The sequence below is a fragment of the Macrotis lagotis genome, chromosome 5 (assembly GCF_037893015.1).
Source record: "Macrotis lagotis isolate mMagLag1 chromosome 5, bilby.v1.9.chrom.fasta, whole genome shotgun sequence".
Taxonomy (NCBI): domain Eukaryota; kingdom Metazoa; phylum Chordata; class Mammalia; order Peramelemorphia; family Peramelidae; genus Macrotis; species Macrotis lagotis.
In genome coordinates, this window is record NC_133662.1 from 239269867 (window position 1) to 239286896 (window position 17030).

Consider the following 17030-nt stretch of genomic DNA (forward strand, 5'->3'; position numbering starts at 1 on the left):
GTTCTCAAGTTCAATGGCATCATGTGAGTAAAGGGATAGGGGTGTCATGGGAACTCCTGGGGAACACTGCCTTTGTTCTCCCCCTAACATGTCCCCAAGAGATCCCAAGAAACCTAAACTCCATCCCCACTCCCCACCTCCCCACCCAGGGGACATGAACCACTGACCCTTCTGAGCCTGGTAGCCAGGGGGAGGCTCTGAGGAGTCTTGACTTGCACCTTACTCTGACTACAGGTGGTCCCATGAATACCAAGAGGCCACCATCGAGAAGATCATCCGCTTCCTGCAGGGTCGCTCATCCCGGGATTCCTCAGCTGGTTCTGACAACAGCCCAGAGTGTGCCACCCCACTGAGCCAGACCTAGATATTCCCCTTTCAGATACTCCCCTTCAGCCTGGCCTTGTTCCCATTACCCCTGCCCTCCACTATCCCTGCTTCTCCTAACCCCTCCCCCATTCAAAAGATCTGGCAAAGACAGACCCACTTTTGATCCTTGGGGTGGGTGCGGGGACCCCCAATGATGGAGTCACATCTTGGGAGAAGGGTGCTGATGAGCTATTCTTCCTCTACCCAACTCTGCCCTTTTTAGCAATGACCTCAGGATGGGAACAAGCCAACAGGAAAAGCAATAGGGAAGAGGAGGTTGGATTCCTTCTCTTCCACAAATGATAACAGACCTCCATGAAGAGGTGAGAGAGATCTTTGGGCTCTCCCCTGGGTTCCATTAGTGACTGATAATGGACCATCATTTTCCCTGAGGGCAAGGGCTCCCAGGTGACCCAATAGGCTCAGTTCAGCTCATGGGAGCATGGGGCATCATCTGAAGCCATCATCCCATCCTGACTCAGGGCATCTCCAGGGGCACTATTGGGCACCAGATTCTGGGTACTCATAGGATCTTGCCATATGGGTTCTGATGCCCTCTAATGGGAGAATGAGGAAGGGCAACTACACCTCCTGGCTTATATTTATTTCATTCTTTAAGGTTGCTGGGTATAGGGAGGGCACCTTTTTTCAAAGGTAGAAACATATTTCAAGAATTTTGGTGGTCAAGTTGAGAATCAATCATGCTTAAGCAAAACCTGAAAGGAGGTTTTTTTAATGTCTCAGAAACTTCTCTTCATCCCCTTAGACCCAGCCTGCTTCTGATGTTTCTTCTCCCTGAACTCCCTCTGCCAGTACTGTAATGGGCACCTCACCTCACTATCCTGTGGCCTTTTTTATAACCACTCTGTGTCTTAATGTTCCTCCCACTCCCACCCCCATCTTCTGGGCCCCTAGGTCATTCTTTGCTGGATATCTTGGTGAGATGTAGCCCAATTTCTAATTACAGAGCATCAGACTGGGGTCTCTCCCTGACTCAGCCTTAATTCTCATCTCTCAGGAAGGGGATTAAGAGAAGGAAAGCCCAGCATCACTTGGGGCAGAATAGGTTCAGGGGCTGCCATTGCTCAGCCTGGGTGGGGTACAGCAAAGGATAGGAGGGCAGAGGAGCCCAAAGACAGGATTACTATGTTTTTTAGGACTTCCTTACCTAGAATGGTTAGCTCTTAACCAATCAGTCAGCAAGCCCTCATCAGGTGCTTGTAGGCATTGTGGATGCCAAGACAACAAGGAAACATTTCCTGACTTCAAGAAGCTTGGACACCTCCGACCACCTTCTTGCCATAATGGGTCATAACATGGTTGGGAGAGAAGAATCCCCAAAGATCCAGTCTAGCCCCTTATATTTAGTTTTTAATTACTTCTGTTTCCATTAAGACGCCCTTGTTTTTTCCCTCCGACTCCCAGGCCCCTCTGGAAGAAACCCCACCCACCCACTAAATCCTTGTAACAAATACACAGAGTCAAGTGAAATGAATCCCCACATTTCCTTCATTTCAGAGATAAGGAAACCAGGCCAGAAAATCACCCATTTAATAAGTGGCTGAACCTAGAACTTGGACTTGTTTTTGACCCTTTCCCCTTTTCTTTGGTGCTTGGACCTGAACATAGTAACCACGTAATAAATGATGCCTGTTGACTGGCTGACCCCAAATGCTGGGCTCTTTCCACTGAACCGATCTGTCTCTGTCAGCTTTGGACATCTGGACTCTTGATAGCCATCACCTCAGCCAATGCTGCCCCTCCACGTTTTAATCTAGGAACACAGACTTTGAGCTCCTTTCCTTGGCCACCCCCTTCTTACTCCATCCTTCAGAAGATATCTCTCCACACCCAGGTCTGGCCATCTGTACCAGGAAGGGGAGGGAAGTCTTCCCAGCAGCAACTCGCTTTGAATCTCCTACAAATGCTGGGAAGAGCCGGTGACTGATTCTTGGTAAAGAGCAGGTACTTGGAGGGCAGCTGTTTGACCCCAGCCCCTGCAGATTATTTAATCTTGAGTGCCTAGCAAAAAAAAAAAAAAAGCAAGGCCTTAAAACTGGGCCTGAGTGAGTATGTGTATGCTGGACCTCTGGGGGAGTGGGCTGATCTCTCAGGGCCGGCAAATTACTACTTGGCAACTAGGCAACTAAGATCCTCAATCTCCTCTCCTCCACCCTCAATCTTTTTTTCTTTATTAAAAAATAAGAGCGGGGGACAGCTGGGTGGCACAGTGGATAGAGCACGGGCCCTGGAGTCAAGAGGACCTGGGTTCAAATCCGGCCTCAGACACTTAATAATGACCTAGCTGTGTGGCCTTGGGCAAGCCACTTAACCCCATTGCCTTGCAAAAAACAAAACAAAACAAAACAAGCAAACAAACAAACAAAAAAAACAAAGTGGAGAAACCTTGTTCAATTAAACAGGAAATAGGGGAGTGACTGCTCTCTATAAGTCCCACTAAAAGCTCTAGGGACACAGACCAAACAGGGATTGTCTTGAATTCCTCTTCTAATTAAGAGCCTTCTCAGCCTCTGGACCAAGAGTATTAGGATTGTCCTTCTGGATTTTAGCTATGACATGATCAAGTGGAGACTAGGGTGACCCTGGTGTTGTTCAGGCACGTCAGACAGTTCAAGATCCCATTTGAGGTTTTCTTGGCTAAGAGGTTTGCCATTTCCTTCTCCAGCTTCTTTGACACATGAGGAAACTGAGGCAAATAGGGTGAAGTGACTTGCACAGGGTCACACAGATAGTACGTGTCTAAGACCAAATTTGAACCCAGGTCTTCCTGATTCCAAGCTGGGGGCTTTAATCCACTTACCACCTAGCTACCTCGAGGACCCTGGGATCTTTGTTTTCCAGTTTTCTAGGCATGCATGCCCAGGCTTCACCAGTCATTTGGGGAATCATAAAGGATCCTAGGGAAGGATTCCCTCTGGCCAGAGACACCAATGAAAGCAGCTGCCTCCTAAGAATACAGAATTACTGACCTCCACTGCTTCCCACTTCTATGAAAAACTATTCTAAAACAATTTGATCATCTTCCCCAGATAATATTATCCTAATCTGCAGCCCCTGCACTATTCACTTCTGTTCAAGTCACTTTGGTCACTGTCCAGATTTCCCCTGGGTCTCACTTTCCCAACCCCTGAGCTCTTTTCCTGAAAAACCAGAATCACAGTAAAGTTAACTAAAGTTCACTGAGAGCTGGGAACTTCTTTGGTTGGAGAGGCAATAGTCATATCCAGGGTCAGTGAGGCTGGAGAGAATGAGAGATGGGACCCAAGTCCACAAGTCAGATGGATCTGGATCATTGGAAATGGGTGCAGGCAGTGAACTGGTCCTTCCCATCTGACCCCAACCCCTGCTAGAGGTAAACTGCTGATCTGGGTCACTGCTGCTGCCACCACCATCAGCAGGGAGGGAACTTTGATCTGCTTACCTTTGGACCAAGGACCAGCATGGGAGGCATCCATCCCCAAGAGACAGAGTTCACAAACTGGCCTTACCTCTCTTCACAAGCACCAGGTATCTGGGTTTGAGGACTGGGTCTCTGCTGAGATAACATAGGAAGGAAATTCTGGATCACCATGGCAACCCTAGCATCCTTTGGAGATTGAGGTCCAATCCCAAAGGGTCCATTTCAACTTAGCTGTCCTTTTTCTAGTCATCCCCAAAACAGGGTTAGAGTCAAGGAAAGTTCTTGACCTTGCTGTTGCCCAGGCTAGCATGACCTAATCTTTTCAGCTCTTGGAGAGCAATGCTACGGGCAGAATTTCAGGCTCAGGAGCGCATGGTTGAGGAAAGAGAACTCTGATGTCTTGGACCTTTTCAATACCAGGCTTCAATATGATTCTCAGACTGAATGGAGACTAAAGAATACAGGGGGCAATGACAGTATAAAAACACAGAAGCTGAAACCTACTATCTGTATGAGGAACAGGAAGCCCATGAAACTGTTGTCACCCTCCAGGTTTCCATGGATATTCTGGCTTAATATGGGAGCCTCTCGTTATATGGTTTGGCTCTTAAACAGAGTTAGTGCTTTTCATCTCAAATCTGCAGGGTCTTTCAAGTTAATTCTTTGATACAAACCATAAAGTAGAGACCCCCTTTTTTTGCAAGGCAATAGGGTTAAGTGACTTACTCAAGGTCACACAGCTAGGTAATTATTAAATGTCTGAGGCTGGATTTGAACTGGAGTCCTGGAGTCAGGAAGCCCTGAATTCAAATCTTGCCTCAGACAATAATTACCTAGCTGTGTGACCTTGGGAAAGTCACAACCCCATTGCCTTGCAAAAGCAAACAAAAGAGACAAATAGGAAAGGTAGGGAAGATAAATTCGGCTTCATGGCACCTCATTTGAGGATTGTGGGCTCAGTTTCCCTGCTAAATCCCTGTTCCCTCACTTGAGGATGGGGGTTCACAGCAGCTACTACCCTCTGATTCTGAAGAACTGTTCACGTTAGTGCCTGGACTCCCATCACTGGGGGACCCACTCCAGGTTGGCAATGGTACATTCAGGCCTGTCACTGGAGAGATCTCAGACTGAGCCAACAATAAATTGTTCTCTTATTAATTGTTTGAGGCCATGCAAAGCCCTGGCTGCCCACAGAGCACATCTAAGAATCAGGAATCCTTCAGACAGTTTCTCTCTCCATCCAAAGTCACTGCCTTTCCAGGTCTAGGTCTCTGTCTAAGCCGTCACCATCCCTAGTATTAAACATTGACTGAATACCCACAGAGTACAGGGTCCTGGACCAGGCTCATTATGGGTTAGATGAGGTTCTGGTTAGACATGGTCTCTGCCCGTTGAGAGGTCAACAGCATTAGTGGCATAATAAGAAGAGATTTCTGAATTCCAAGGAGACAACCAGCCATGGAGTTCCTGAAGATTCTCGCTGCTCAGGCTGCTTTCCTTCATCAGTTCTGGAGTCAAAGAATCCTAGATCAGTAAAACATCAAAAACCCAGCAAAGTATCACTATTCTAAAGGGCACAATTCACAGGATATATCTATTGGGGTGAATGAACAAGAAGCATCTATTAAAACTAATGTGCCAAGACCGGAGGCTTCTGACTGGTAGTGATCTTTTTCACTACCAGTCCTCATTCCCTTGCCTTCCATAGACCTCTGATCTCAATTATGTAAGTGGGTCCCCTTGTAGTGTATATAGCAATACATCCAAATTCATCCTCATGACTCTTGCCCATGTCCTCTCATCATGGAGGATCTACCAAAATGTTGGAGGCCTTCCACTAGGACTATCCATACTCCATAGGTCCCCACGTAGGCCTGGTCATCTCTGACTCTTGCCACACCTTCTTTCCTAATCTCACATTTCATAGATGATATCTTTAATACAAGTTCCTGTGCACTTTATTGGTAACTCTTACTAATAAATACAATATGTGTTGATTAATTCATCACTTGATCGACTACTATGGCCTACTCATTCCCTCCAAGAAAACACCAAGGGGGGAATCATGGAGGATTGGACACAATAACAGCAGTCCTGGGTTTCCCTCAGAAAGGTTTTTTGTTCTACCCACTCCCTAAAAAGAGAAGTTTGCAGAGGATTTTTAGGTCAGAGAAATGTTATTTCTTAATATTTTTAATTTTGCTAAGAAAAAAAAAAGATTGTGTCCCCCATAATTTTTCCCAAGGTCAGTCTGACTGGACCTAACCAACTAGTCTGATTGTCTGTCTTCTGAGGCTAAAAGTCCACACTTTCAACTGCCAAGCACTGTCCTGCCCTCTGCTCTCACTGACTGCAGCAATGATCAGAAGCTTCACCTCTTCTCCTGGTGGGTCCCAGAGAGTGGGTTAGGGGGCTGCAGTGAAACTGGTATTCAGGTTGCGGAATTTCCAGCCACCTGTGAGAACAGAAGGAAGTGGTTCAGGCCTGATCTGGGCAGCCCAACCACCCTCTGGGAGAACTTACACGAGCCTGGGGCTACCCTATCAAGGCCCACTCCCTGTGGACAAAGGGGGAACTATGTCCAGGCAGAGAGGGGAGTTAAGGCCAATCTGCTCAAAACCAAAGTAGGTAAAAATAGAGTTTCAGGGTTTCTGAAGCCCTGGATTCTACCTGAGACCCTCTGAATGCCCATTATCTCCATCTCTCTGTCAAAGGGGGCTAGGTGGTAAAGCAGGGGAAGGGAAAGAAGAGAAATAACCAAAACCTAAAGAATCAATGAAGACAAGTTCATTTCTTCTCTACTTCAAGGACCCATTATTTCACTGGTAGGAGCAATCCCTTCACTGAAGCTGACCACAACCCCCCTAAAGATGAGTGAGAAGAACAAGCTTAGCTCATGTAACAGATACCTAGCTCATGAATGAGTCTATACTGCAAAGTCTTTCCAACTCAGAGATATGTGGCCTTGTCTCTCCTGGCAAGGCTTTCAAGAGCTCAGGGCCATCTCCACTCCACCATGTGGCATCAGAACAGACTTAGAAATGTGTGCAAGGAAAGAGTCATCAGCCTCCACTCCAGACCTGCCAGTGGGTATTGCTTCCCCGGGATAAACAAGTGGCCACCAGAAGTGCCAGCCTCTGGGAAAAGGCACAGGGTGATCTCTAGAGAACAAAAGTGCCCAAAGAGTAGGGAATCACAGAACATTCAGAGTGGGAAGGGACCTCAGAGACCATCAAGGGAACTCCTTTACAGAGAAGAAAGTTGAGATCTAGAGAGGAAAAATGGTTTTCCCGGGGTCAGACAGGTGGGATGGGATTTGAACTCAGGGATGTTAGAGAGACACTAGTTGGGTAAGTTAGGGTGTAATAGAATCAGGACAGGAAGAAAGGACCCAAAGGACCTCTTTTCACACCAGACTAATTCATAGAATGGACACACATCTAGGAAAACTGCTTTACCCAATCAGAATGGCCAGGATGAGAAGAACCAAACCTCCCAGGAGGAAGGGGAAGACCATCATGAAGTTCAAGGTGGCTGGATAGAGTGAGCTGAAGATGCCTGTGGCTGAGAACATGGTGATTCCACTGACACAGGCGATGGATGAGAAGAGAGCCCCTGGGGTGAGGAGGAAGGAGGAGAATGAGACACTTAGAGCATCTGAGAACACTGAATGCTTAATGAAAGAATCCTCTCTAGCATTCCTTCTATTTGAACACTTCCAGTCACAGGGAGCTCATTCCCATTGGGGCAGCCCATTCTATTACCGATCAGATCTTCTACTGAGTCTTTTCTTTATCTGAACTAAAATCTGCTTCTTTCTAATGTCTATCCACTGGATATTCTCCTTAAGGACAATAAATATACACACACATACCAATACACATCCACTCACACATACACATTCATAGACATGTAACACTCACACACATTCACATACATAAACATTTATAAGCATATATACTCACACACATATCTACAAACACACACACACACACACACACACACACACACACACACACACACACATGCACACATACTTATCCAGACTACAACTATACAAAGAAAAGACTTGGAAGGAGACAGAACACACATGCATTTTTGTTTGATATCGATTACTTTGTTTCTACTGCATTATGTTCTGAGCCTTCATGTAAGAATTTATTCCTTATTTTTCTGTTTATTTGCTTTTGTGAATGGTGATTAAGTTCACATAAAACTTTTCCTTTAATTAAAAAAATAAGAATGAAAACATAGGCAGCTAGGTGGCAGAGTAGATAGTGTTCTGGGCCTGGACTCAGGAAGATCTAAGTTCAAATTGCACTTCAGACATACTAGCTGGATGACCCTGGGCAAGTTATTTAACCCTGTTTGCCTCAGTTTTCTCTATCTATAAAATGACACGGAGAAGAAAATAGTAATCCACTCCAGTATTTTTTCCCAGAAAACCCCAAATGTGGCCAAGTAAGATGACAGAATGACAACAATGACTCTAAGTTACTATTTCCTCCTATTGGTATGAGAAGGGATAAACAAGACCCCTGCCCAGCTTACAAGAGCAAGGATGAGCCCAGATTACTTACCCTGTTCTGTCTTATTCACCAGCTTAGAGAGCTTGGCTCAAATCACCAAGGAGAAAGAGAGCATCCCATAACCTGTGGGGAGATGAACAGCAAACATGTCTGTGACAAATGCTTCAGGGAATGGTAGTCTGGCTTCCAGACATCCAACATGAGGAGTGAGATGAGACACAAGACTGAAGGAGCTTGGGAAGCCAGGTCCTGCCTCTGACCCAGTCTAGCTGAGTGACCCTGATCACTCTGTGAACCCCTCTGGACTCCGGACTACTCCCAAAGACTGCAAATTACTCACAGGTTATTCTACCTGTCTTAATATTCTCCCTCTGAAATTCCCTAAAGCATTGAAACTTGAGGTTTAGTCCCAATTCTAAATCTCTTTCTAGTCTTCATTCTGCACAAGTCCTCTTCTCTGAGAGCACTTCCCAGGCCCTGCCTGGTTCATTTAGAGACATGATAGTGAGCCCCCAGCCTTCCCTGGACCACTGTAGCCCCAAGGAGATTCACCTGTAAACATCAGTGCTGTGGTATTAGCCAAAGAAAACACCACGGCCATGAGGAAGGAGTGGGAGCGAGGGGTGCTGACATCAGCCACAGAAGCAAAGCCGGTGGCCAGCAGGGCATTGTAGTTTCCTAGGAAGGCACAGATCAGACGACCTAGTATGAAGAAGCTGACGTGGAGCTCCAAGGTCACAACAAGGATGGACACGATGACCTGAAGGAGGCCAGAGGAGGTCAGCACCAGCAGCAGTTGCCACTCAACACGGTCACTCCATGGGCCCAGGAGGGTGGCTGAGAAAAGCCCCACAAAGAAGCCACTCAGATCAATATAGACTCCAGTGGGAGGTCAGTGTCGATACTTCCTGCACAGACACAGGGAATATTCAGTGACTGTGTCCCTCCTACCCCCAACACATATACCAGGGTCCAAGGCTGCAGAACTCAGTGAGTCCAGATAAACCTCCCAAACAAGGAGTCCCTTACCAGGTAGGGAGAGAATTATCAGCTAGAGGGTGACAAGGGGCTTCATACCTCACCTAGTATATTCCCCACATTTTACAGAGGATAAAAGTGAGGCCAAACTAGGAAAAGTGACTTACTTGAGGTCACACAGTGGCAAAGAGAAGCAAAGAGATCTGGGGTGTTCAAGGAATTTTCCCTTCCAAATCTTTCTTACATTCCTTTTAGTTATGCTCCATATCCCCAATTTATGACACATGCCCTTCAAACATCACCTCCAAGACTTCTCCTACAATGTTTCTGCCTCTCAGCAGCCTTCCTTGGCTATACCGCAATAATTCTCTATTAGTCCAAGTTCCAATCCTGAACCTTTGTGGATATGGCCATTTCCTTTTATCAGTTCCCTTAGTCCAGGCCCCAAAGGAGTGGGTCTGGAAATCACATTCCACAGAAGTATAGATAAACAGGAGTTGACCTAAAAAAATTTTCTACAATAGAAAGCATTCTGCATTTGGCATCAGAGGTTAGGGGTTCAAAGGCAGGGTAAGCCACTTACTACCTTACAGATAGCTCAGGTGTCACCTGAGCCCCCCCCACCTCAATTTCTTTAACTGTAAAATTGGTCACTTGGACTAGATGACATTACATTCCAGTTCTCAGTTTGATTCTAGGAGTCTTTCTTTTTCCAGGCCCCTCCAGCAACCCGACACTCTGGGGATCACCAGATGCCAGACCCTTCCACCTAACCACACCCTCTAAGCCATTCTCTCCCTCAGACTCAGGACTTAACCACACCCTACAAAACACTTCAAGACTCCACAGACAGGTCAGTCTCCCAGTCCAAGATCCTCGCCCTTAAACTAATCTTCCACAGTTCAGCCTGGGCCCCCTCCCCAGATCAAATTTCCTAGGGCAGTGTAAGAAGAGCAGAAAGATGGAGTGGGGTTGGTTCTTCTTACACAGCATCCGCTACTCTTTGGTGCAGGGACACAGGCCTCCATGCTATTGCTAGCAGGAGAGACTCCATCTCTTGGCTCTGGTTATTTTCTCCGGCTGTCTCCCTCCTGGAGTGCTCTCCCTCCTCATCCAGGCTTCTTGGCTTCCCTCATCTTCCACAGTAAATTTTCCCAGTTCCTCTTATTTCTAATGCCTGCCTTCCCTCTGTTATTTCCTATTTATTCTTTCATAGGTATTTGTATGTTGTCTTGTGCACTCCTTGAGGGCAGGGACTGCCTTTTGTTTATTTTCATCCCCAGTGCCTGGCCCAGACTCTTTTTTTTTTTGGCTGTTTTTGCAAGGCAATGGGGTTAAGTGGCTTGCCCAAGGTCACCCAGCTAGGTTAATTATTAAGTGTCTGAGGCCAAATTTGAACTCGGGTCCTCCTGACTCCAGGGCCGGTGCTCTCCCAAATGCACCACCTAGCTGTCCCCTCCCATAACAGACTCTTAATAAATGTGGATGGACAGATCAGACCCCCTCCCTTGGTCATCTCGGGCTCAGTCCTCGGCCCCAGGACCCCTCTCACCTGGCCCTCCCAGGCCCCGCCCCCCGCAATTTCCCTGCTCAAGTCCCCGCCCCTCAGGCTTGTCCCCGCCCAGGCCCCGCCCCTGGTCACATTCAGGGCTCAAAGCCCCGCCCCTTCAGCAACTCGCCCCGCCCCCGCCAGTTCCCCTGCTCAAGTCCCCGCCCCTCAGGCTTGTCCCCGCCCAGGCCCCGCCCCCGGTCACGGTCAGGGCTCAAAGCCCCGCCCCTTCAGCAACTCGCCCCGCCCCTCTGCCAGTTCCCCTGCTCAAGTCTCCGCCCCCTCAGGCTTGTCCCCGCCCAGGCCCCGCCCCCGGTCACGTTCAGGGCTCAAAGCCCCGCCCCTTCAGCAACTCGCCCCGCCCCTCCGCCAGTTCCCCTGCCCAAGTCCCCGCCCCCTCAGACTTGTCCCCCGCCCAGGCCCCGCCCCCGTTCAGGTCAGGGCTCAAAGCCCCGCCCCTTCAGCAACTCGCCCCGCCCCCGCCAGTTCCCCTGCTCAAGTCCCCGCCCCCTCAGTCACAGCCCCAGTCCAGGCCCCGCCCCTCCCCCAAGCTGCCCGGCTTCGCGCTTTCCCGGTGCCCCCTCCAGTGCACTTAAAGCCCGGGGCCCTCTAGACCCCCCACCCACATCGCACCTCTGGCTCTGGGGAGGAAGGAGATAGACTTTATTCATTATTGATTTATTTTCCCAATTACATGCAAAGATCCTTGTCCTCATTTCTGTGGATCTTTCTCCCACCCAGCCTTCCCTCCCCCACCCTAAGATAGCACGCAATCTGATAGAGGTTATACATGTATTTCCATATTGTCACACCGAGAAATAACATTTATAACAACTCTTTGTGGCAGCAAAAAAACTGGAAACCGAAGGGATGCCCATCAATTGGGGACTGGCTAAATTAACTGTGAAATCTGAACTCGGGCCTTCTTGACTCCAGGGTAGGTGCTCTATACACTGCACCACCTCACTGCCCTAGTAAATATTAATCGAGTGAATGATGCTCTATTTGTTTTTTATTTTAAGCATATTAATTCATATCTCTGAAATCTGGGGAAAATCCCTTAACCTCTCGGGGTCTCAATTTTCTCTTCTGTAAAAGGAAGGAGTTGGAGGAGATAACTTCAGAGGTCCCTTCCAGGTCTAGAACTATGATCTTATAAACACTGAGATAGCAAGGAAGCATAGAAATGTCAAAGCTACAGGAGTGAGGAATTCTGGGTTAGGTCTATCATTCCATTAGAACTTAAGTCAGGGGTGGTGGTGGTTGTGTCTAACTCTTCATGACCCATTAGGGTTTTCTTGGCAAAGATCCTAGAGTGCTTTTCCATTTTCTTCTCCAGTTCATTTAAGAGGTGAGGGAACTGAAGCAAGCAGGGTTAAGTGACTCGCCTAGCTAAGTGTCTGAGGACTGATTTGAACAATGAAAGGTGAGTCTTCCTGACTCTATTCACTATGGTGCCAACCAGCTGCCCCACCAGTTCCAGGGGCTCTCAGTCACCTCTGTTATGTCAAAAAGAAGACCTTCTGTTCAACTTGTAAAGCTCTTCACAACATGCCCCTTGCCTCCTCTCCCAGATTACAATCCAAGAGGACTGGCTTTGCTGTTCTTCTCATATGACTTTCCATCTCCAGACGCTTTGCCTTTTCCCTGGCTTCCCCTCCCCCATGCCTGGAACTTTCTGGCTCCCAGGTTCCATTAAGTCTCATTTCAAATCTTTTCTTCTGAAAGAGGCCTTTTTTTTTATGTTTTTGCAAGGCAAATGGGGTTAAATGGCTTGCCCAAGGCCACACAGCTAGGTGATTATCAAGTGTCTGAAGCCGGATTTGAACTCAGGGACTCCTGACTCCAGGGTAGGGGCTCTATCCACCACACCACCTAGCCACCCCAAAGGCCTTTTCCAAAACCCCTCAACGCTAGTATCTTCCTTCTATGGTCATTTCTTATTTATTTTGTATGTTTATTCTATATATGTAAGTAAATCAAGTTTATAAGTTGCCTCCCTCCTTAAAAAGTTAGCAATTTTTTGCCTTTTTTTTTTAAATCTTCAGCACATAGTAAGATGTTTAATAAATACTTTTTGGTAGGTTGATTTCAATCATCCTAGAGGTGATTCCGTGATTAAGACTAGGTAAAGAACAAATTAGGCAGAGGTGGGCTTCTTTAGCTTAGTCCCCCCTCCCCCAAAAAATAAATCTGGGTAGAGAAAGATTCTCAGAATTTCTGACCAAAGCAGAAATAATTGATTTAAAAAAAAATTTTAGAAAGATTTTATTTATTTTGAGTTTTACAATCCACCCCCTCTTCTCGTTTGCCAGGCCCCACAGAAGGCAGTCTGTTAGTCTTTACATTGTTTCCATGGTATACATTCATCTCAGTTGAATGTGATGAGAGAGAAATCATATCCATAAGGAAGAAAAATAAAGTATGAGATAACAAAATTACATAATAAGATAATAGGGTTTTTTTTTTTCTAATTTGAAGGTAATAGTCTTTGGTCTTTGTTCAAACTCCACAATTCTCTCTCTGGATACAGATGGTATTCTCCATAATAGATAGCCCGAAACTGTCCCTGATTATTGCACTGATGGAATGGGCAAGTCCATCAAGTTTGATCATCACTCCTGTGTGGGATGAGTTTACTCACTTAAATAAAACTCGGAGATTTCTCAAGGTATGAAGAGAAAAGTTTTATTCAATTCTCAAGAATTGGACCCCTTTGCTCTATCTTAAACATGGAGAGAGAGAAAAGGGGTAAAGAACAGGAAATCCAAGATCCATTTATCCAAGCAAGAGCCCCCCCCACTGACCCATCCTCTAATGAGGAAGGTGGTCTTCACAATCTATAGGTGTAAATTACTCTAAAGAATAAGCCTATAATTCAAACAGAGACAGGTTCTCCCCCTCCAGGACAAGGAATGTAGAACCATCTGGACTTGTCCAGATAAGACAGGGTCAGTTTACTCTCTACATTCTAGTCAAGGTAACATAAAATTGCTTGTCAGGGGAGAAGGGGGCAGAAGGGACATAACACACAGCTTTAACTATTTCTAATCTAAAATATTCTACTGAAGAAATCTCAGACTTTATCCCATTCACCCCCCATGTTGCTGTTAGGGTGTACAGTGTTTCTCTGGTTCTGCTCATCTCACTCAGCATCAGTTCATGCAAATCCCTCCAGGTTTCCCTGAATTCCCATCCCTCCTGGTTTCTAATAGAACAATATAGTGTTCCATGACATACATATACCACAGTTTGCTAAGCCATTCCCCAATTGAAGGACATTTACTTGATTTCCAATTCTTTGGCACCACAAACAGGGCTGCTATGAATATTTTTGTACAAGTGGTGTTTTTAACCCTTTTTCATCATCTCTTCAGGGTATAGACCCAGTAGTGGTATTGCTGGATGAAAGGGTATGCACATTTTGTTGCCCTTTGGGCGTGATTCCAAATTGCTCTCCAAAAAAGTTGGATAGTTCACAGCTCCACCCACAACACATTAGTGTCCCAGATTTCCAGCATCCCTTCCAACAATGATTGTTATCCTTTCTGGTCATATTGGCCAGGTGTGAGGTGGTAACTCAGAGATGCTTTAATTTGCATTTCTCTAATAAGTAATGATTTGGAGCAATTTTTCATATGACTATGGCTTGCTTTGATTTCCTCAGCTGTAAATTGCCTTTGCATATCCTTTGACCTTTTGTCAAATAATTGATCTTGATATTCACTCTTAAGCAATCTAAACCAAAAGAAGAGAAGCTTGTCCAGAGACCTATTGTTGGCCATTTGAAGCCAGTCCAGTTTTCTAGTCAGGTTTCCATGATCAAAAGTTACATTCCTTTGAGGGGAGAGGACTGGAGGGAAGTGGAAAAGGGAAGAAGAGGATATGCTAGCTTTTTGATTAATGTTTAGTAGTGGGGGAGGGTTGAGTTGAAATGGAGGGGGATAGACTAAACTGCAGGAAAACCAGGAAAATCAATTAGTCCAGGCAAGAGATGATGAAGGCCTGCATCAATGTAGTTGTGCAAGTGCCGAGAGGGGAAAGAAAAGAGAAACATTGTGGAAGAAGAGCTCCCCAACCTTCACAGTTGATTGGTTCTTGGGCTGCAGATGTGGATGACTAGGAGAATGGTCGTGCCTTTGATAGAATAAGGAAGTTTGGAGGGCAGCTAAGTTTGAAATAGAAGAAATATGTAATCCTTAAATATAATAATATCATTTTACAATTGTTCATCTGTACTTTCTATTCTCTGTACAGACCTTACATCTTTTAAGTAAAGTACATTGCTCCTCTCTGAAATCATCAATAAAACAATGGTTCCTGCTCTAGTCTAAAAGGATTTTCTTTGAGCTACTGTCCCTCATTGGCACATGTCTCCTTGCCTTATCCTCCGTTCTCTGAGCTCCTGCCCCTACATACTTCTCCCTGATGATGATGCTTGTCCTTCATTCTTTTTTTTTTAGGTTTTTTTGCAAGGTAAATGGGGTTAAGTGGCTTGCCCAAGGCCACACAGCTAGGTGTCTGAGACCGGATTTGAACTCAGGTACTCCTGACTCCAGGGCCGATGCTTTATCCACTGCACCACCTAGCTACCCCTTGTCCTCCATTCTTGAAGAGGACCATGACTTCAGGAAGGTGGTGCCATGCCAATATGAATTGGATTCGAGTGAGAGGGTGCTATGCTAAGTTACCAGTCTCTGGATCCAGTGGCCAGATATAAATCAGGACCACTGGAGATGGCTCTGGGTGTGAGGCAATCAGGGTTAAGTGACTTGCCCAGGGTCACACAGCTAGTTAGTATAAAGTGTTTGAGGTCAAATTCAAACTCCAGTTCTGTTGACTCCAAGGCTAATGTTCTATCCACTGTGCTATCACTGTGCTCATTCTTCTCCCTACGTCTTCCTTAAAAGTTCACCTCTCCTCAGTTGACTTTCTTGTCTTCCTTGAAGCTTTCCTTGAGTATCATAAATCCCCACATAACTTTTCTTATTCTTATACCTTTCCTTACTGCTCAGCCTTTCATAATGACTTTGGTTGGGTGAACCCTAAAATTATAAGAACCTCAAAAACACATGGGGTTAAAACAAACAAAACATACATGAAGTTTTATTCTCTGGGATTTACCAAATAAAATCTATAAGTAATGGAGGCCATCCCATGATGATCAAGCTGGGATAGCAAGTAGCTTCTTATATCATTTGGGAAATGGGGAAAATCCTTAACATTCCTAGTGGCCTATGCATAGGAATTTACTCAAAGTCTCTAATATCATTTTTGTATCTCTTCCTGAATTCTTCTCTTATCTCTAGCTGGGAGGGTGATCTTATATTCTGAGCATTGTTCTCCTAGATATTCTGATTAACACACTGGGAGTTTAATGTCTAACTAGAGAGACAAGGTGATCTGACACAGGTCTAGTATTCTCTAGAGGGAATTAATCTTCTACCACAATATAGTTATGAAAAGTTGTTATTATTATTGCTTTCATAGTTGCTTGGGTTGTTCTGGTTGCTTAGGGATCAGTGCTTTCCTGCCTTTAGTCTTTCTTTCCCCTTAGCTTCTGTTAATCAGAGCAATACTTCAATAAATCTTTTTTGTCTCTAAAATTTGAAAGTTCAAAGGAAACTTGAGATGTTCAAGTTTAGAGAATCCATCCCAAACGTTTACATGGGTGATTTGTGTCCAACCCGTGGTAGAACATTCTGTATTCCTATTGGTCTCCTCAGCCAGACACACTGCAACTTGACTCAACAGAGTAAAGTTCTTTGGTTTTCTTTGAAATGAAGGACAAAAGCCAATCTAAAGCAGGGAATGGAGAACAACTGATTCACTTCCTTTTCAAAGCCAAGAAGTTAGGTAGAATGTTAACCTTGTTTTTTTCCCTTATCAGAGTTATCTTTTCAAAACTGCCTAAATTATCTTACTAAGACACAAGTGCTCTAAAACTTTAGGTGGCTCTTGTACATTTCTAGGATAAGATCTTGGTTTAGTTTTCGTTTTTTCTTTTTTTAAAGTTTTTGCAAGGAAAATGGGGTTAAGTAGCTTGCCCAAGGCCAAACAGCTAGGTAATTATTAAGTGTCTGATTTAGGATTTGAACTCAGGTCCTCTAGACTCCAGGGCCAGTGCTCTATATCCACTGTGCCACCTAGCTGCCCTTGGCCTGATTTTTAAATTCCTCCACAAACT

The 17030-nt window shown here is 45.5% G+C and overlaps 1 protein-coding gene across 3 annotated transcripts in view; it reads left to right on the top strand.

Annotated features, from left to right (window-relative positions):
• Nucleotides 1-2408, top strand: part of SARM1 (sterile alpha and TIR motif containing 1) — a 21067-nt gene extending 18659 nt beyond the window's left edge. For 2 of the 3 annotated variants that reach the window (XM_074189037.1, XM_074189038.1), the window contains exons 8-9: nt 1-23; nt 235-2408. The exon at nt 1-23 is cut by the window's left edge and continues 99 nt beyond it. In XM_074189037.1, coding sequence (XP_074045138.1) covers nt 1-23; nt 235-364 — 153 coding nt within the window. In that variant the 3' untranslated portion in view covers nt 365-2408. The remainder of the gene's footprint in view (nt 24-234) is intronic. The other variant, XR_012468774.1, reaches the window with a different exon arrangement.
• The last annotated feature ends 14622 nt before the right edge of the window (nt 2409-17030 follow it).